The 21681-nt window shown below is 40.6% G+C and overlaps 2 protein-coding genes across 15 annotated transcripts in view; one reads left to right on the forward strand and one right to left on the reverse strand.

Annotated features, from left to right (window-relative positions):
• The window catches only part of LOC109425652 (insulin-like growth factor-binding protein complex acid labile subunit), a 54463-nt gene extending 46191 nt beyond the window's left edge, over window positions 1-8272 (forward strand). The window contains exons 3-4 of the mRNA XM_019700893.3: window positions 5724-5922; window positions 5979-8272. Coding sequence (XP_019556438.1) covers window positions 5724-5922; window positions 5979-6643 — 864 coding nt within the window. The 3' untranslated portion in view covers window positions 6644-8272. The remainder of the gene's footprint in view (window positions 1-5723; window positions 5923-5978) is intronic.
• An 11450-nt stretch (window positions 8273-19722) lies between these two features.
• LOC109425653 (protein zer-1 homolog) overlaps window positions 19723-21681 on the reverse strand; it is a 60413-nt gene continuing 58454 nt past the window's right edge. For all 14 annotated transcript variants that reach the window (XM_062853101.1, XM_062853087.1, XM_062853096.1 and 11 more), the window contains 2 exons: window positions 21432-21677; window positions 19723-21369 (listed from right to left, as the gene is read on the reverse strand). In XM_062853101.1, coding sequence (XP_062709085.1) covers window positions 21187-21369; window positions 21432-21677 — 429 coding nt within the window. In that variant the 3' untranslated portion in view covers window positions 19723-21186. The remainder of the gene's footprint in view (window positions 21370-21431; window positions 21678-21681) is intronic.

Raw genomic sequence — 21681 nt, forward strand, 5'->3', positions numbered from 1 at the left:
AAGCTCATCTGGAAATCCCCTAAATCCCTCTAAAACGCTCCTGAGACACCCTTAGACGTCCTGATATGGCTATGGAAGCCCCTTAAGGACAGACTTGTTAGAATCTAAAAATGGTCGCCACAATGGCCGACTTTGGCACCTACTCACGATTTCGAGAGCACAAATCTCTTTGTAAACAAAACCAGCGCATCTGATCTCTTTATTTTAAGCTTATTACAAGTGAGCAAGAACAGAATAATAAAATGCACTGTTGTGTGAAGCTTGCTTCTTGAGATTGTGCGTTTGAAGTTTTGATTCAACTGCTTCACTGTTCAAGCGGGATGTCAAGACGTTTGTCCTTAAAATCTTCAGAAACTCTGTGAGTTCCTCTGAAACGCTTTGAAAACAGCTTCAAACGCACAAAACACTACCTGGAATCCCGTAAGACTCCCCGAAACACGCCTAAGACCTCCTAAAGTACCCATGACACCCACTGAAACACCCTTGAAATCCACTGTAACCTCCGTTTTCGTAAACCTCTTGAAATGCTCCTGAGGCCTCTGAAATGACCCTGTAACATTCTTAGGCGTTCTGAAACGCCTTTGAAAACCCCATATAAGCCCCTGTCCTAAAGCCTGCTGAAATGCTCTTGAATCTCTCAGAATTCCATCTAAAACCCACCTATGGATACCTTAAAACTCCAATGACTCCTTGAAACCCCAGAATTACTTGAAAACTCTAAAAACCCCTTGAAACCCTCCTTGAACCACCTGGAATCTCCTTTGAAATCCCCTTTCAAGACCCCCTAGTTTGTTTATTTGTTTCTACTTTCCTCAGACCTTCCTGAGACCTCCTTTTGACTCTCCCCCTTAAACGTCCCCATCTGCGGTTGCTATTAATACCGTCATTAGGATACGTCCAGATACAGGCCCAGGGAACATCTAGGCCACGCAAAAAAAAGTCGAAAAACTTTTCGTAAAGGAAATTTTCTTGGCTTCCTTAAGCATAGAGTATCTTCGTGCCTGCCACGATGGTCATGGCAAGTCAAAGTGGTCATTGGCAGAGTAAGCTTTTCTTCGAGTTACGTTCGAGAGTGGATTCGATCGTAAACAATAATGAGAGTGAATAACTGCGAACCTGCTCATACAACACTAAGCAAAGGAGCAGACTTTGTCCTACTTACGCCATAAACACGTATTTTATAAAAAAGCTAAGGTTGAAATTGCGAAAACAAATTCATGTGCCAATCGAATCTACGACTTACAATGCGCTAGACGGGCACTTCTTTCGAAAAAAATAAGAAAAAAGAATTTCGAAGAATTTCTTTAAGAAATTACAGGAGATAAAAATTTTGTTTTTGACTTCATACACTAAAAAACTGGATAAATATCATATGAATTTCTAAACAATTGCCGGGTGAATTTTCAAGAAATTGCCTGATGAATTTCTAAAAAAATCCTTAAGGAATGACCGGAGGAACTGTTAAATAAACTGGCCAAATAAACTCCTGAAGCAAATTCCCTGGAGAATTTCGAATGAATTCTCAAAAGCATTGTCGGTTGTTTTCTTAATTGGTTCAAGAGGAATCTCTAAAAAAAAATCGGAGAAACTGTAGGAGAAATTTCTTCTTTCCCCAAGCTACGGAGCCACACTCTGAAGGCGTTTAGCGTCATGGTGTCTTCGAGAAAGTTTTTGACTATGATAAGAAGCTTCTTTTGAACTAATGAGAAAAATGAGCAATTTCCCTAAAATTGAAATTGGTTGATGTCTTAACAAAGGTTGTAGAAAATGTTGCTTGAAGCAACTTTGCCAAATACGCCAACTTCGTAACTCCCTGTGTAACCGCTGTAGTAATTTCTTTGGGAAGTCATATAACAACTTTTTTAAAGATTTCCTGTAGATTTTTTTTAAATAGCTCTAGCATTTTCCTTAGCAATTCATATTTGATTTTTGAAGGCATTCCTTCGGCATAAAAAACCCTCTGGCATTTTTTAGCAATTCCTTTAGAAATTCAATTTTTAACTTTTCCGGATTTCCCCTTATAAATTATTTCGGTAATTCCATTACAAATTTCTCCGGCAATACTATGTTTATAGTGGAACATTACAAATGCGTAATAAACATCACACGTGGACGAATACACAACACAAACATATATTTAACAAAAGTGGATAACAAAGCACTGGATGACGAGGTTTCATTATTGTTTTTAGTCCATCAGCAGAGTTTAAAATTTTCATTTTCAATGAGTGATACACTGAACGAAAACCCCGGCCGTGCAAAGAATGATTCTTCATTCAACACGATACAAATCCGTAGAATCTGACATTTGAATGATTACAGAACAGGATGAATTAACTGTATCCTACTGGATGAAAATCATCCTGTTATGAAATTATTATTGGCACAAATTATAAATAATTTTCTGGTCAGGGTTTGTTGTGATTGATTATCATCACAAAATCATGTGAAAGCGTATTCATCTGCGTCTCAGACCAAAAATCATCCAATTTCAGGTCAACTTCTGTCAGTCATTCCAAATGAAATGGCGGAGTTGAACTTTGCGTGAATTTGTCGAGGAATTTATTGTCTCCGGAAGGATCTCTTAAAAAAATAAACAAATGAGGGGGTTAGAAGCAAAGGGGAGTAAGTGACAAAAACCCACTTTCGAGTAAATGAGGTTTAAAGTTTTTGACCAATTTTTCATCCCATACAAAATGTATGGAGTTTCAAAATAAACCCAATTTTCTTCGATTTATTGTAATTTTTCCAATCATCGCATCGTAGAAACAATCTTAAAAAAGTTTCTGAAAGCTTGAAATCTTAAGAACTCTATGACATGCTCAGCTCAAAATCGACAAAATGGTCACTTACACCCCTTTGATTCTGGGTCCCTCAAATAATGAAATATGGAAGGTAAGAATAAATTATTTAAGTTCCTTAGTCCCTCATAGGGCTTTTCAAACAAGATTTGTTTTTATTCACAGACTACTCAGAATCGCAACGCGTGTATCGGATCCAGACACAAACGATACGAAATCCATGGTTTGAAGTTTAGTTTTAAATCGAATTGTCCTGTGTTTATACCTAGGTTATACGGAAAAGTTAATAAATTTATAAAATTTTATCCATATTAGTTTCAATTTCCATTCAAAACAAGTTTTTAATAATAACCAAGATAATAACAAACTCTGTAATGAATCAAAGCCAGAAAAAAGAATGAATATCATACATTTACAGGCTTCTCAAAAGATAACGAAAATCATCCTTTTTTGGGTTGACCATCATTCACACTGTTTTGATTTTGAAGGAGGTTCGTGAAATCATCCGAACCTTGTCTGAAAATAGGCATGGGGCTCGGATGAGGCAAAAATCATTCAATGCATGGCGGGGGTTTTCGTTCAGTGTATTCAACGTGAATTTCAAAAATTCTCAACTGAGGGATCAAAATAAAATTCATTTTGGTGAATGAATAGGTGAAAAAACTATTCATTCATTTTTCTGTCACTGACAATTTTCACTGATAAATATAACTAGACCGTAACTCCCGATTATACTTCCAATCACCCCAAAACTTGTGTATAGAAGTTAATTAGAATATTGATTATGTTCTCTATTTGTCCATTAAGTCGGATTGTGCGTCTGTTAACAGAAATTGGACATCTTACAACGTGCGGAAAAATATTCGTGACAGAGAATTGAATGAAAAAAGAAAGGCATTTAGCTGACAATGAATGTGGCCAAAAACGAATGAAAAAATGAGAATGGCAATCTTCACTTTCAATCTTCAAATTTTTTACTCTCTGTCCATCAGTCAATCCTGTAATCGTATTTTTTTATTGGTGGGTTGCCTTTTGTTCGCAGCGTTAGTTGTTTTCATAGCTTGAGTTTTGTCTAGAAATTTATAATCCTACGGGGCATCTTGAATCTCGTTTTAATATGAGACGTCTGCACTTTGATGTCTATGTTAGGGAAGGGTCTATAAATATCTTCTAGTTAATCATTGCCCATTGCGAATTGAGACTGCTGAGATTTCATGATGCTCTATTACGCCAGAGCACTACAAATGCGATGGTTACGTTAACCTAAATTTAATTTGGGACAATATTGACAAGTTTATTTAGGACAGGTGATACAAAAATAAAACTTGTAATAAATGTGTTTAGCAAATTTCTCCGGAATTTTTTTTTAGAAATTTCTCCGAAAATTAGTTCAGAAATATCGTCAGCAATCTTTTGACATTTTTTTCTAGTAATTTCTTTTGGAGTTCCTACGGATTTTTTTTCGGAATTCCCCCAGTAATGGCAGTTTCGTCTTTCAGACGGGTATCACGGTTCCAAATGATTTGCCAATTTTGCCCATGTTGTCCAAAGCAAACAAATTGACTGGATTTCATAGAAATCGTATCTCAGCATTACACTTCCAAGGATGTTGAAATACAGGCATGAGCAGGCCCGGATTAGGGATTGTGGGGGGCCGGGGCCCGAGCAGTTATGGAGGACCCTCGGAGGTACACATGCGATGAGCAATACAGTTTTATTTGTTTTTGAGCAGTACATGAACCAACATTATTTTTTGTGGGGGTCCCTAAAATGTGGGGGCCCGGGGCCCTGACCTCCCCGGCCCCCCATTAGATCCGGCCATGGGCATGAGAGTCACATTCCCTGGCAAGATTTGAATGAACAGGGCAATTTACTGGAAACTATTGTACAGATTCAATTCAATTCACTATAGCCGTTGGCTAGTTCGTCTTACATTATGCAGATTTTTCACAGCGTCGATCGTTCGTTGGGGAGTATCCATAAATTACGTCACGCCAAAATTGCCTATTTTCAACCTCCCTCCCCCCTATGTCACACTTTTTGTATGAGACATCTAAAATTATTGTATGGGTTGTTACATTTTACTGAAACCAACCCCCCAGCCCCTCTCCCCTAAAAGCGTGACGTAAGTTATGGACGTTCCCTTGGAGTTTCCAGGAAATCCGTTCCCATCCATACATTTCCATAACGCTTAGCGATCGATTTTGCGGTATGCCGCCTTGAAATCAGTAACTAGGTAGTACATTGGAACCTGCTATTCAAGACATTTCTGGAAGATTTACCGGCGAAGATCTGGTCCATTGTTTACCAACCGTCAACAGAGCTGGCTTGTTAACTTCTCACGTACTCCTTATTTCCCACTCCTCCTGTCGTAGTTGCTCGGTTTCTTGACTATTAACCGGTGCAGATAGGTGGTCGACTTTTCTCGACCCATCTTAGCGAGTTCAATTGTGATACCATCTTTCAAAGTTGATTCGTTGGTTTTGAGCCGGTGCATGGCGCTTTACTTCCCCCATCGTGGGAGTTATGTAGTTCATTTCCGTCCTCTGCTGCATTGACGCAGTCATTTCTTTCGATGTCGTTATCACCTTGTATTTTATCTTCGTCATGCCGTTCACGTGGTCATCGAAGTGCTCTTTCCACCTTTCAATCACCTCATGTACATGTACATCCGTCAAGAGGTTCCAGGATTTTTAATATTGTTAAACACGACATGGACGTTGATGTGTTCATAACTATCGAAATTGATTAAATTAGTGATTGTATTTGATCAAACAGACAATTCTGGTATAGGACTAGAATTTGATGTTAAAATAATGTCTTCAGATTTCGATACCCAAAAGCGTACTGTATCAACATTTTAGAATTTAGTGTATGATGTTATCGTACAAATCTATAACAATGCCTTTTTCATATTTCCAGACCTTCCTTCCTTCGTTACAATCAGTGAATGCATCCTACAATCTGTTGACCACTATGGACAAAGACTTCCACGGATTGCCAGTCCTGTGCACGGCCGATTTATCGAACAACATGATCCGGGTGCTTTCGGTTGAACTGGTATCGCAGACACGATGCAGCAATCACGGAGTACCGAACAAGTTGGAAATATTCTTACAAGGTTCGTTACCAATCGTTTTATTTATGTAGCATAATAAACATTGAACATATTTGCAGAGAATCCTGTCCTTTGCGATGAATCTCTTCCGGAGTTGGTCTCCCAGATGGAATCGTATCACGCCCGGTTGATTGGAATCGCCCATTGTATCGTACCTCAGCAGATACCAATCGACTCGCCCATTTTTATGCAACCGCCAATTCCGTTGCTGAAGCCTTTGATGAAACCTCAGCTACCTATGGTTCCAGCCCCGGTCATGATTCAACAGCCTTCGATCGTTCAGATCCTCGTACCGGCCCCGTTGGTAGTACAGCCGCCAGCATTTGCAGATGCCGCAGCAGGACTGGTTCAACCCGTTCCGTCGGTGCAAGGCATTCAAGATCTCCAACAGCCTCCGGTTGCGTCTCCTCCGCAGATCACCCACATCCCACAGCAGCAGCCTTACGATGAGTTGAAATATGACGCCCAACCGGAACCGGTTGCCGAATCGGAAACCTATGCCCCTCCCCCGGAGGAAAATGACATCGCGAAGATCATCACGCCCACCAGTACGACAATGAAAACCATTCTCGAGTTCAAAAATATCATCCACGACACCTTCTCGGCGATACCGCCAGAAGTGTATCCCCTGCCGCTGGATAAGGCCCAGGGTCTTGCAACGGAACCGGAAGAACCTCCGGAAACGCAGCAAGACCAAGGCGTAGACGACGTAGATGAACATTGAGCGTTAGAAACAGTAGGTTACGTTTTTCCTTTTAGGTATTAAAACAAGCTTGCTTCAGGTTTGATCACAAAGCAAGCAAGCTAGATACAATTCCACACGCTTTCGACTCTATTGACATGTAGGAAAGTAAAAAAAAAATCAATGCAAATCAAATAAACATTTGATTTAACAATGAATGATGTGGCATTGTAGAGTATATTTCAAAAGGGAGTGGCTCTCTTGGTATAAACCAGTTTAGCTTAATGAGTGCTCTTTTTGGAAAACTTCTGTTTGGTATAATGGTCATTTGGCATAACGTGAATGACGGCCAACCCAAAAGAAGGGACATAACTAACGTGCCAAAGGATATTATGCCAAATGGCACTATACCAAACGGAAGTATGTAAAAAGGGATACCCCCATAGCATGACATAAGAACGATTATGATAAAACGCCTTTTATGTCATGCAGAACAACCACAGTGGATAGAGGAAAATCGCTCTTAATGCCACGCCGTATTATACCAAAATCCGTTATTCCTAAGGCGCCATTCGTAAACAACGTTTTAGGAAAAGGTTTTCGCCGCTATATATGATTTTTTGAATATTTGTATGGACAAAAGTCTACGAAGGTGTATGAGACGATGTGGTATATGAATGGTGCCTAACGGTAATTAATCGAAAAAGGGTCCTTCCTACGCAAAAGCTATATCAGTCAATGTTATGAAAGAAAAATGTGCATCGCATTATGGCTCTGGCACTGATTAAGTGATATCTGTACGTCGTTGTTTTTCTTATTTTGAGGGCTAATGTGTAGATTTGGCAATGCATTCTTTTTCGCGGGTGAAATCTTCCATGTCACCCAAATCCAACGAACGAAGGCTCTGGCCTTCAACAGCACAAACGATCGATCAAAGTTAGTAATAGTTGTTAACCCCCTCTGAGCAATGCACAAATGTTTAGAGTTAATGTCAGTCGTAGTAATTACTCCAGATTTCTTCCACTATATAACGTGTTAAGCGCACATTTTACACATGACAAAATTCTTGTTTTAGAAAGCTTAGAGACATTGCTTGTTAACTGGAGCAACCCTCTAGAGTAAGGATAATATCAATCATCTTATACATTCAATATATGTGCCATTATATTTGTATAGTTCCAACTGTGACTGTCTTCCTACCCATATTATGCTCTTTCCATTCACCCAGCTTGTCTAGGATGTCCACAATGACGATACTATCAATTTGTATTTATTAAAACAACTAACCCAGTGGGGTGAAAGAAGTTTAAATAAATTCCCTGCTAGTTATCCTGATAGATGAAAAACAAACCGCACCATTTCATGACACTAATAGTTTAACAGATTTCCTCTATGCAATCACAACATAACGAGATAACGAGATTTATAACTGTAAGACAAGTATTTCACATTTACAACATTTTATGTAGAGTTTGAGCAAAGATTATAAGGAGTTAGCACGAAGAAAACAAAACCTTATGGTGGAATTTCGACTTTGTAAAAGAATGAGAAATATAAGAGATCTGACGATTAAAATCTGTAGTACAACCATTCACATTATATAAAACATATGGGATCTGTACGATGTAGTGCATAGTCGCAAATAAAAAAAGCACAAATTTACACAACTTACCAATCAGTTGTACTCTTTTATCAATGATGACGAACTTGATTAAAATAAATATATAAAAGAAAGCCTGAAACAGGAATAGGATGCGAGCACCGATTTTGGCCAGTCTAAGGTATTTTTTTTTTTAAATAGCCAACAAGTCTATGGAAACTACCAATGTATCAAATGAAAGGTTTCAATCTATAGTTTGATGGGAAAACGCAGAAATCAGGCTAATACTTGATTTTTGCATTAAAAGTGGCGCAGGTCAAAAAAGAAGCACGGTATTAGGTTTGGCCATATTCTCAACTTTGATTTCTATTTTGGTCAATCACGTGTATTTCTTATGGGAGTGGCAAAAATTTAAGCACCCTGGCCGAAATAGATATATGAAAGCTGATTTTTCAACCAATGAAAATCGTGTTGTCGGGACTATCGGTGTACGACGTGTCTGAGTTGGAGGCGGAACTTGCTAGTTTTGGTATCGTGCCAACTGAAGTGAAACTGTTCTCCAGGAAAGTCGTTGGTCTAGAAGAAAGTGCGTTGTATTTACTACATTTCGCGAAAGGATCCGTGAGACTGTCTGAATTGCGAAAAGTTAAGGCAATCTTCAGCACAATAGTGAATTGGCGATACTTTGAAAGGAAACCATCGGATGCTGTTCAGTGCCACCGGTGTCAACAATTTGGACACGGAATGCGTAACTGCAACCTTCTACCGCTGTGCGTTAAGTGTGGTGAAAAGCACCTTTCTTCTGATTGCAAACTACCAAAGAAGGCGGACCTGCAAGGCGATAAAAACGAAAATCGTAGCTCCATCAAGTGTGCAAACTGTAGTGGGCAACACACTGCCAACTATCGAGGTTGTCCCAGCCGTAAAAACTACCTTGAGAAGCTGGCGAAAATAAGAGCAGAGCGTCGGAATCCAGTTCCTCCGCCTCCACCCCCGCGTTCTTCGCAAGGCCGTCCTGACAACCCAGCAAATTCTTATGCAGAAGTGCTCAAAAACCAAAGCAGTAACAACCTGTTTTCTCTATCCGAATTTCTTGCTCTGGCGAGAGATATGTTTGACCGGCTTGCTAATTGTCAAACAAAGCAGCAACAACTTCTAGCTCTTTTGGAGCTAACGACCAAGTATGTCTATAATGGCTAATTTAGGCAACTTGCGTCTGGCAAACTGGAACGGACGCTCCGTTCATGGCAAAAAGCTAGAATTTTTCGACTTCCTTGAGCGGCACAAGGCACAAGGGATCGTAACCGAAACGTGGCTGCAGCATAAGCAAGCGTTCTACCACCCAAATTTTTCCTGTATCCGTTTCGACCGTATTTCCAACGACGCTGAACGTGGGGGAGGTGTCTTGATTGCGGTTCGGAGAGGCTTCAGGTTTACCGAGCTAAACATTTCGACTAAGGTCATCGAAAGCGTGGGGATCTCTATTAGCGTGGGAAACGAGAACCTACATGTAATTGCTGCCTACTTTCCTGGTGCGAGGAGACGATCGATCTGGACCCAATTCCGTCGAGACATTGCTACTCTCACAAGAAGAGCTGAGCCGTTCTTCATTACCGGCGACCTGAACGCACGCCATCGCCTCTGGAACTGCTGGAAGGCTAACAAAGCTGGAACGCTACTGTATCAGGAGGCAGCCAACCGCAACTTCTTCATCCATTTTCCGGACGCCCATACGTTCCATCCCACTGGCCGTGGCCGTCCATCCACTCTGGATCTGACCCTTTCAAACAACCTGTTGGATATGACCAAGCCAGTCGATCTCAACGAATTGTCATCGGACCACGTGAAGTCAACTCTAAATTAGATTTTCTAGACCCGACTGTTACAGCTCTCAACAATGTAGCGGCTGTTGATGCTGCTATTGAATTCCTGTCGACGACGCTAATGGATGCTGAAGCTGCCTCAGTTCCAGAAGTTCAGAAACGAACGTATGAAGTTGCAAAAATCCCGGAGAGTACACGAGCATTGATCGCGCTGCGGAACAAACGCCGGCGACAGTGGTACAGAAGGAGAGACCCAATCTACCGGGACATCGTGCTATCGCTAAATCGTAGAATCCGACAGGAATGCGATCAGGCCAATTTCAGCAAGTTGAAGGAAACGCTGCGAACAATAAACGGTGATCGCGACACACTTTGGAAGATCACAAAGGCTTTGCGGAAACCGACGAAGTATAGCCCACCCTTGCGCCACGAAGACACGTTTATCGCTTCCCCGCTAGAGAAAGCCCAGCTTTTGGCCAGGAGCTTTGTGCATGCCCACACCAATCAAATGCCTGACGATCCAGATACTCTTGCAGAAGTGAATGGATCAATCGTTCATATCGACCAGACTGATCTGACAGGAACACATCCGTGGCTAGTGCGTCCAAAGGAAATAGTTCAGATCATCCGACAGCTCAAACCAAAAAAGTCTCCAGGGCAAGATAAAATACTAAACTGTGTCCTGAAGAAACTGCCTCGGAAAGCCCATATCTCCTTAGGCCGTTCGCAATGCTGTTTTATTTTGTATGGCGAGTTTTAAAAATTTTAAAACTCGCCATACAAAATAAAACAGCATTGCGAACGGTCTTAGCCAAAATTTTCTCTGCGTGCATTCGGTTCGGATACTTTCCGGCTAGTTGGAAACACGCCGTGGTAATCGCCATTCCAAAACCGAACAAAGATTCAACGATTCCGTCTAACTACAGACCAATCAGCCTGCTGTCTTCCCTTAGCAAGATTTTTGAACGCATAATTCTCAAACGCATCGAACAACACTTGGAGATCACGCGGATTGTTCCACATGAGCAGTTCGGGTTCAAAAGGGGTCACTCTACAAATCATCAACTTGTTCGGCTTGTAAGGGAGATTCGCTCAAATTTTGCACGGGGAAAATCATCTGGTATGGTGCTTCTAGATGTTGAGAAGGCATACGATTCAGTATGGCAGGAAGCAATCCTGCACAAAATGCTTCAAGGTAACTTTCCTATGTACATCCTGAAACTTACTCGTTCCTTCCTGTCAAATCGTTCCTACCAAGTGTACGTCAATGGTCATCTGTCAGATCGACATGGAGTACCATTCGGTGTACCGCAAGGTGCTGTGCTAAGCCCCACGCTGTACAATATCTTCACCGCCGACCTGGTGATGCTCGAAGATGTCAAATATTATCTTTTCGCTGACGATACTGGTTTCATCGCTTCCGACTCTGACCCGACCATTGTACTCACTAAATTACAAGCGGCTCAAAATGCCATCGAACGATATCAACGAAAGTGGAAAATTAAGACCAACGCTGAAAAATCGCAGGCAATTTTCTTTGCTCGAAAACGAAGTCCTCGCAAACTTCCACAAAACGATATCTCTGTGTGGGGGCGCCATATTCCATGGTCGGATGACGTACGTTATTTGGGTCTGACTTTGGATCGCAAACTTACATTTGCCCTGCACATCAAAACCGCCTTGAGTAAGTGTGATAAGCTCATCAGGATGCTCTACCTGCTGGTTAATCGTCGCTCACATCTGGACACAAACTCGAAACTGCTCTTGTACAAAACGGTGTTCAAGCCTGTAATGACATACTGTTTTCCGGCGTGGTACAATTGTGCTGCAACCCACAGAAAAAAGCTCCAGATTAAACAGAACCGAATCCTCAAGATGATGCTGAACTTGGAGCCATTCCATTCAACTGACGACGTTCATAAAACTACAAACGTGGAAAGAATCGACGACTGGTTCCAACGTGTGCTTCCAAAGTTCTGGATGGGATGCACCACCTCAGCAAATCCGCTTCTGCAACACCTACCTGTGATATTAGATTAAGATACATATTTTCCTCCAACTATCCCTAAACTCTATTAGCTAATTCAACGGTTTTTTTTCGTTATTTTTTCTTTAGATGATTATTTTTTATCTGAATTTGTATCCTAATCGCCGATAGTCTTGCAATTCTCGAACTATATAGCTGTTGAAAGGTTACCCATATCTCAGCTCGTGTAAATTATTTGTACCCATGTGCTATTGAATTAATATTGAATAAAACTAATAAATAAATAAATAAATAAATAAATAAAATGTTTTATATTAGGATCTACTCGTAAAAAATGAATTTATTTCGATTTGGATCGCAACACGCTGGCCAAAACACCTGACTGGCCGAAACTGAAGCCCTATCTATAATATAGCTAAAAAATCGACAAAAATCAGCCATGATGTACTTGCGAACGAAGTCATCTATGTTCCAGTAGTATCAACATCGGCTGCTCGGTACGTCGGCTTTAGAGGCACGTTCCTTCGCCATTCGCGCATGCTAGTGGCCGGTACCAGGCTCGACAACAAACGGCAGCAAGCAACGTCAGCACGAGGAGAGCGTAATCACTGGATCAAAGGAAAGTTAGAAAACCATGGATAGGAACGATATGCGGACGTTTAAGGATATGTACTATCAATCGTGTGGTACAAGAATGTTCCTGTGCTCGCCATGTGCAATGACCGGGAAGGAAATTTGCTGCCAGACAAAACAATGCACAATGGTGCAAGAACCAGATATACGAGGAAAGTTGCGTTCAGCGCCTTCAAATGATTTTTTAGACAAATCTGGAGCAACATTTGAAAAGGGCCCAAGAGGTCTTGTGTCTTTTTTCTAAAACGCTCCGTAGGGCATAACAGCAGCCCGCCCACGCAAATGAACACCGTTATCCGAAAGATCGATGTTTGCTCTATCTGATAACGATCTTAGTTTTTGTGAATAAGCTGAGGGGGGCTCAGGAGCGACGTGTGAAGTCATTGTTTACCTATGCTTGTATGCCCTTTTCAAATGTTGCTCCAGAAATATGGTCTTCTACAAAGTTGTCCCTAATAATAAGGCCCTCTTTCCAATGTACATGAAAATTAGGATGTTCCATATTTTCAATGAAATTGGAAACCGAATTTTTTTATTTGTAAGACTAACTACATACAGTATGGTCCATAAAAATGCGAATGTTTTTGAAGACATTGTTCACCAACCATGCATTTATCTATTGGATTGTATAGTCGAGACCTAGGTTGATACACTAATTTAACAATGACATAGAAACATTTATCCCAGATCATCTTCCGTCGTCTGTCACCTAAAAACGAATGTGTTCGTGGGAAATTATCAAGTCGGCTTCATGGACGGCCGGTAACGGACCAGATCTTTACCGTACGGCAAATCCTCCAGAAATGCCATGAATACCAGGTCGCAACGCATCACCTGTTCATCGACTTCAAAGCGGCATACGACAGTATCGATCGCGCAGAGCAATGGAGAATCATGGACGAAAACGGCTTTACTGGGAAGCTTACTAGACTGATTAAAGCTACGATGGACGGTGTGCAAAACTGCGTAAGAGTTTCGGGTGAATCCAGTGCATTCGAAACTCTTCGGGGACTGCGACAAGGTGACGAACTCTCATGCCTACTCTTCAACATCGCTCTGGAAGGTGTCAGGCGACGAGCCGGGCTCAACAGCCGGTGTAAGATTTTCATAAAATCCGGTCAATTTGTGTGCTTTGCGAAAGACACGGACATTATCGCCAGAACATTTGGAACGGTGGCAGAACTGTACACTCGTCTGAAACGCGAAGCAGCAAAGATCGGACTGTTACTGAATGCGTCAAAAACGAAGTACATGTTGGCAGGCGGAACCGAACACGACCGGGTCCGTCTAGGTAATAATGTGACGATAGACGGGGATACCTTCGATGGTGGAGGAATTCATGTGGTGGTGGAATTCATCTACCTCGGATCCTTACTGACGGCTAACATACGAAGACGCATCATCAGTGGAAGTCGTGCCTACTCCAAAAGAAGCTGTGGTCTATTTAGATTCACCCACGCATCAAGTGCACCATGTACAAGACGCTGATAAGAGAGGCGGTCCTCTACGGATACGAGACATGGATCATACTTGAGGAGGACTTGAAAGCACTAAGAATTTTCGAGCGACGCGTGTTAAGGACGAACTTTTGCGGTGTGTAGGAGAATGGTGTGTGGCGAAGAAGGATGAACCACCAGCTTGCTGCACTTTACGGCGCCATAAGGTGGCCTAAGCCGGAAGGATACGGTGGGCAGGACACGTTGCAAAAATTTCGGACAACAACCCTGCAAAGTTGGTGTTTGTCGTATGACTATACTCTCACTGATTTGCATTCGGAAGGTGGCAAAAGCTAGAAGGATGCGTGAGGAAGGGCATATTGTGAGAAGGCCGGAAAACTATTGGGAATCTCAGTACAGTGGACCAGAGCTACCGACCGGAACGACCAATAGGAAAATTGACGAAAAGCGAGAGTTTAATACGAAGCGCACCGTTCTATCAGATACAGCAAAAATCTTTGACCCTCTTGGGCTCTTGGAACCAGTTACTGACGTGGCCAAGCTTTTCATACAAAAGCTTTGGGCCCGCGGCGTGAACTGGGACGAACGATTGACGACAGATCCGGAAGCCAGGTGGAGAAGGTTTACGCAAGAGCTGCAGCGCATCAACGAATTGCAAATACCGAGAAGGGCTCTCGCAGATGATGCAACCATTTTCGAAATCCATGGCTTCTCTGATGCCAGCCTGACAGCATACGGCGCGTGTGTGTATTTGAGGAGCATCAAGCGAGATGTCACAGCTGCCATGCATTTGTTTAGCAGCAAAACCCGAGTGGCAAACCGTTCACAATACCCAGAGCGAAGCTGTGGGGTGCTCATTTGATGGCGAAATTGGTAGTTGCGATAATCGAGCACCTAGACCTGGAAGTCCACGCAATCGTACTGTGGTGCGACTCACAGATTGTGCTATGTTATCTGAACAAATCTCCAAACACCCTGGAGGTTTTTGTTAGCAACAAGGTTCGAGAAATCAAGCAGTCCCATAACGTGGGTAGATTACCTTAGAATGGTGCGTTGCGGCGTAAGATCTACCAAATCAAATTTTGATCTTGAAATTTTCCAGCCTAAAGTAATCAGGCAGTAGTTTACAAATACTCCAAGATCAAAGTTTGATGCACTTTTTGATATTTATGTAATATTTATATTTTAATTTTGCTGCTAATCAACGTCGCATTTTTTTGCAGGATTCAGGTAAATTTATTGTATGATACAAATAATATTGTAAAAATGTATGACTGTGGCGAGTGTATCACAAATATGTAGCGTATTCGACGTCAATGTTCATATTATCTAATATTCCAAATTCTCAACCGAAACATTAAGTAATTCAAATAAATGCCGATGGCGAGGAAACCAGGACGTATTGGACAGATAACTTATTCGAAGCAGTCTAATAATGATGAGCCTGAACATTGCCCAACCGCATCCTTTGGAGTACCCTTCCACTAACAACATCTAGAACAATCATATCCCTTGACACCTAGGCCTGAGAGATCGTAGAACTTTCTACATCTTACTTAGGTGTCTAACTAACCATACTTTCATATTCCTCAGCAGTCACAAGGACGAGGCCAGGACAACTCTCGACTGTTGAAAGATTGCGTCAGTCTTGTCGAGAAGTCAGAGATAAGTCTCCAATCTTTGGTATCCGACGGGAAGGAGGCAATCCTCATAACTGTGGTCCAGAGCTGTACTACCTACGAAATTTGTGCGACTCGCTTAATGCTTATGTTCACTTTTTCAGTGGTAACCAGGTAAATGATTTAACCATGACAATTTTTCATAAGCTTTTTCGCCAAGGAAAGCACCCCATTAAACCCTATTCAATTTCCAATTCTAGATATCTATGAAGTGGGCCAAGTTCTTGGACATATTCTGTGTAGATATCTAATCAACATTTCCTCCCCATCCCCGCTGATCGTAAGGAACTGGCCAGGTGTCGAGAGTCCGTTAAATGAAAGGTTTGTTAAGTCCCAGGCAACTTTTCTGGCACATTAAACGTCTCTATCGACAGCCACCCCAAGATGTGTACGGTCAGCTATGCTATACTATGCTATGCTAACTACGCGGATCGTGTTTCTTCTAACTTTAACCGTTAACGATCTTGTTAACATGTCGTCGATGTTCTACATCTCGATATCTCTCCCTATCTCGATGGATTGGACGGTCCTCTCAATCTGCATACATTTTACCTCTCTACATGTCAATATCTCCTTATCTCGATATCCCCTTATTTCGATGCGATCTCATTCGTTTTTGTTCTAGATTTGCTCTCCATATGTCGATATGCCCATATTAACAGGTTGCTAGATCTCGTTTCATCTGTGCAAAACATTCTGGAAATGCAAAGTGACATCTGTTTGTTGACGGTTTTTCCTAGTTACGGAGGGTTTTTCAATCTAAGTGGTGTGCCGCGAGCTCATTTATCGATATTATCGATATCGGTTTACCGAATTATCGATACCGAAACGATATCGGTTTCCAATTATCGATATCGGATCCGATATCCGATAATGAATAAAAAATGACATTTTATTTTTACATTTACTTTTTTTCATATTTGGCGATTCCAGTTTAGCTGATTACCTTTTAAAAGTGATAATATTAACATCATGTTCATTTCATGTTTATTTATTGAGCCTTTCCGGAGACAAACGCTCAGGAGGAACTAAAGTAGCAATTCTATATACCTACTACAGTTAATCATTTTCTTGCAGCTTGATACAACAGCGGAAACCCATACTTAATATACTCTCAGTATAGGAAAATACGCTATACAGATTTCTGAGTTAGCCTCCCTTATGGACACTTAAGTAAATAAAGGATAACTTTTAAATGTCGTTGAACATGATTGAACCTTGCGTTGAACTATCCATTCGTGATAAATCCAAAGCTTTGCAGCACTGATGGACTATCCGATATCGTTCAAGGAATATCGTCGATATCGGTTTTTGAATTATCGGATATCGTATCGATAATTTGGACCCGATAATTATCGATAATATCGGATTTATCGATATCGGCAAACCCCTGTGCATTACAAATCGGTTCTTCACTTCGATCTCTCCACCATCGACCATCGAGATAGTCCCTTCAATATCGAGATGTAGAGAGCCGACTGTACTAAAATAAACAAACTGTTATACATCGGCAATAACGCTTCATCTTCATAATAATTATCTACTTATACGCACATACACATTAAGGCTCAATTGAGAATGGCATATTGGCCAGAACTTAAAAAGCACTTTTTTCCAAAATGAACCACAAATCGAAGAAAATAAGAATGTCCGATTGTTTATTTGGACAATTATGACAATCGGACACGCTGGTTTTGTTCGCTCATTTGTCATTCTGGAGAAAAGTGCTTTTCCAGTTTTGGATAATATGCTATTCTCATTTGAGCCTTAATAACATCCGTCACTAACAACCAAGGGGGTGATACATCTGTTCTGCATTGACCATGACCAGGGGTTGTCGCTACTTAACCCCAAAAAAACTACCATGCAAAACTAGTGTTCGCAAGTGATACGGAAGGTACTAAGAGAGTGGTGCTCAGGCTGGAGGATACCGCGGGCCAAATTTGCAATTCGGGATCGACCTGCGGGCCGCATAAAACATCGATGCACAAAAACAACAAAAAGAACAATTCTAAAGCATATTTATTAAAAATCTGAACTGTTCAGAACTTGTGTAAGAGTCAAACTTTATAATCTATTGCCATTAGTGGAGTTCAATTTAGATTAATAAGTTTGGTTGAGAAAAACGTTTGAGCTTCAAATTGAAATTCAAACAAACAATTTAGAAGTTGCCTTGAAGCCACTTCAAGAACTTGTCATGCAGCTTTTCCAAGAATTTCTTTTGAACCGCTCCAAAAAGGTTTGCTGGATTTTCTCCTGAAATTTCTTGTGGAGTTGCTCCAGAAGGTTTTCGAGAAATTTCTTGAAGTTTCTTTTAGTTTTTCTAGAATTCTCTTGGAACACCTCCAAGAACTCCTCTTAGATTTGCCTTTGGAACTGCCCTGAAGTCACTTCAGGAATTCCTCATTAATCGTTTCCAAGAATTTCTCCTAGAATAGCTTCCGGGCTTCTTCGAAAATTTTCCAGAAGGTTCTTGAATTCTTTCCATAAGTCTTTTCTAAAGTTGATGAAATACCTCATCATTAAATTTCTTTCAAAATTAGATTTTCAACAATTGTTTCCGGAAGTTTCTTCAACATTATCTTCTAAAGTTGCTTCAAATTTATTGTTCAAATTTTCCTCAGGCGTTCTAGGAATCTTTTGGGTCTTGATGCAGTTGGTCCTGGAATCTTGTTTGTAGTTACTCCTGAAAGTTCTCTTTTTGTTGCTCGAGGAATTTATTCTAAAGTTGTTTAAGAAATTTCTGTTAAAGTGGCACAAGAACATTTTTCTAGAGATGCTCAATATCCATGCAGTATCGCCACAACTTTCTCATTGAGTTTTTTCAGGTTTATTTTCTCCAGGATGATTTGAGTTTCACCATATATTTCGCTTAGAGTTGCTTAAAATGTTTCTCCAATAATGTTTCCTGGAGTTTCTCCAAAAATGTATAAAAAAGTTTCTCCAAAAGGGCACAGGAGACGCTTTATGAATCTTGCCTGAATTTTTTTTTCTTTAAGTTCGTTTAGGAGTTTCGCCTGGACAATTCAAATTGGATTCGCAAGTTTTGTTTCGAAAAATGTGTGAGTCTTATAATAGAAATTTTAACAAACAATGAAAATTAAACAATATTGGCAACCAAGTTGAGATTTGTTGAGAATTTTGTCAAGAACTTCGTGCTTTGTGTTTTTATGTACTTCGGAAAGGCGAAATGTGAAATATTTGCTCAGCGTTGCATTGACTGCGCTTAAAAACTGCAACTAATTTTTAAATCTTTCAAGATTACATATTTAACAAACTTTCATTTGATACGTACCACTTATAAATAACTATAAGCTGGCTTTGTGACTTAGCTAAAATGCCGAAATATTTCGGAGTTGCGATTTCGAATCTTACCTGAATGGATTGTTCTTTTTGTTTATTTATCATTTAATTTGTGTTCAACAATGTGAAAATTGATCAGCATTTGTTTTGTTTGATATGTTAATTAATTTAACGAATTATTACAAAAAATGGTTCAAAAATTTCGATTTGTTTTAAAGTACACCGCGGGCCGCATCTTAAGGCTTGGAGGGCCGCATGCGGCCCGCGGGCCGCAGGATGAGCACCACTGTAAGAAGACCTGGAAGGCAGCGTGCGAGGTGGACGGATCAAGCGGATAGAGATCTGGAGAGCGTAAGGCATAAACGAGGTTGGAACACAGAGAACAGACATTCAGGCTAGAACAAATTTCACTCAGATAGTTGTATAAGGATTTGAATGCTTACTTGAGTAAAAAAAAAGAGAAACTAAACAATTGTGGATGGTAGAAGACTTCAACGGTGGACAAGTCAAACTTCAACAAGCGACGAACTCAAACGGTCGGGTACTGAGGCAAAACGCCATTTTCTGGTGTATTATCAGTGTCAAGCGCTGGCTATCTGAAAAGCAATGAATGTGATATCTGTAATTAACTGAGCAGCGTTTTCAATTTCAGATCTTTATTTATGTTTGTTAAAGATTTTTTTTTACATTTTACGGCTGCCAATTAAATAGTTTAGTTGTGCAAAAAATAAATGTATCTTTCACTTAAAGCTATAGAATCTTCTATACACACACTGATAACATTCGTTAGAAAAAGGGAGAGGGGGGGGGGAGGTTTGTTGTTAGAGAAACCCAAATCGACCTGCCGAAACGTAGGATTGGGGTGAAATATTCGTAATGCCTACATTATCATTGTATACATGTTTGAAGCAAACTTCGAGCCCATATGGTTTCTGTTACTCGAAATCAATAGAACCAACCTTATGGTAGGCTTAGTATAAATTACATACTAAATAAACAAATAAATGTCAGTCAAAATGTGCAATATTCCGACATCATTAAAAAAATAAGTTATTGTGCGAATGCGGGTTACAAGTTTAAAACATTAAAACTTATCAGAAGATCGAAGCCATTAAAAGACGTTGCTGAAAAAAACACAAATCTAAATCGTTTTGTGCATTTGGACAAAGAATGATTTTGAGAAAATGTACAGTTTGCAGATGAAACTATAATTTGTAATTCAAGTCAGTCATAATTTTGACAACATAACTGCAACTGTTTCGCCATGTTTCAAAAAGCATGTTATGTAGATAATCAACAGCTATTTAGCACGTTAGAAGATCGTATATTCTATCGTAGACGAGGGATTTAACACACAGGGAACTTTTCTTCCCTTTGAGTCGAAGCTCATAGATTCTAACGTCTACATCTTAATCTTGAATGAAGATTCTAAACTTCGACAATGGCTGTGTAATAGTTCTATAAATCCTAAAAGTTGAAATATAGTGCTAATGACCATGGTAAACCATGCTACCATCCCATCGTTTGTTAATGCACTGATATACAACACTTCTCATAATATTGATTACCCATTGCACAACACTAAATAAGAAATCATAAGCATAGATCCGCTATGTAGCTCACAACGCTCAAGGTAAAATTTTCTGATTTTTGGACGTCCAATGACATTAAAAACCAGTTCAAAGCTTTCTTGCAATGATTAGTATAGGTTTACTTTACAAAACGTGTTTTTGTATTGACGTTTTTGAGAAAATCACATGCTTGACGTGGTTCTTAGTTCCTCTAAGATGACCAAGTTATGCAGATGCAGACATTACAACCTATGAACTTCTTTAAAAGAAAACAATTGACTCCTCTGACATCCACGCATCCACTATAACTTCTGCTTTGCTCTGCCATAATAATTTAGTTTTTTTTTTTTAAATAGATAGTTTTATTACAAGCCTTAACGTTACTACTATTGGTAAATTTCGTACGCCAGTTTGTTTGTCTGAACACGTTCACACAAGGAAAATCTATGTAGAAATGTTTTATGCATGTGTAAGGTTCTTATCGCATTTAACTCAACAACTACTCTGACTATGGGAAATGATTCGCACCTACCTAGCCATCCAGGTCCATCTTTCTACATTGATCCGGTGAATCGGGAAAATTTTGACAGTGCCGCAAAACCATCTCCGCCAGTTCCTTCAACCTTTTGTACGGCTGCGGGTGTGCGATCAACTCTTGCAGCAGTTCTACGCCTCGCTCGCTCTCCACCAGTCGACAGTATTTCGCTGGATACACCTGAATCGAAAAGTTTCCATCTAGAAGAATATTTATTTCTAAAAACAATGAAATACACTTACTTTGGTTAGGTTGGCCAGAGCCCAGACGGCCCAGTGCTGACAAGCGGGCGTGTGGTAACACCGAATTAGTCCCAGAATTGGCTCGAAGCTACGGTAGTTGATGTTCCGCTCAGCGGCCAAGTTCCACCGTTCGATGGCCTCTACCATGCGGATCAAAACCGCATCTCGGGTTGGCGCGGTAATGATCCACGCCGCTTCCCCGTCGGAGGCGATGTGTGCCAGTACACCGGCAGCGTTATAACTTACCTGG

Source organism: Aedes albopictus, chromosome 2, assembly GCF_035046485.1.
Source record: "Aedes albopictus strain Foshan chromosome 2, AalbF5, whole genome shotgun sequence".
Lineage (NCBI taxonomy): Eukaryota > Metazoa > Arthropoda > Insecta > Diptera > Culicidae > Aedes > Aedes albopictus.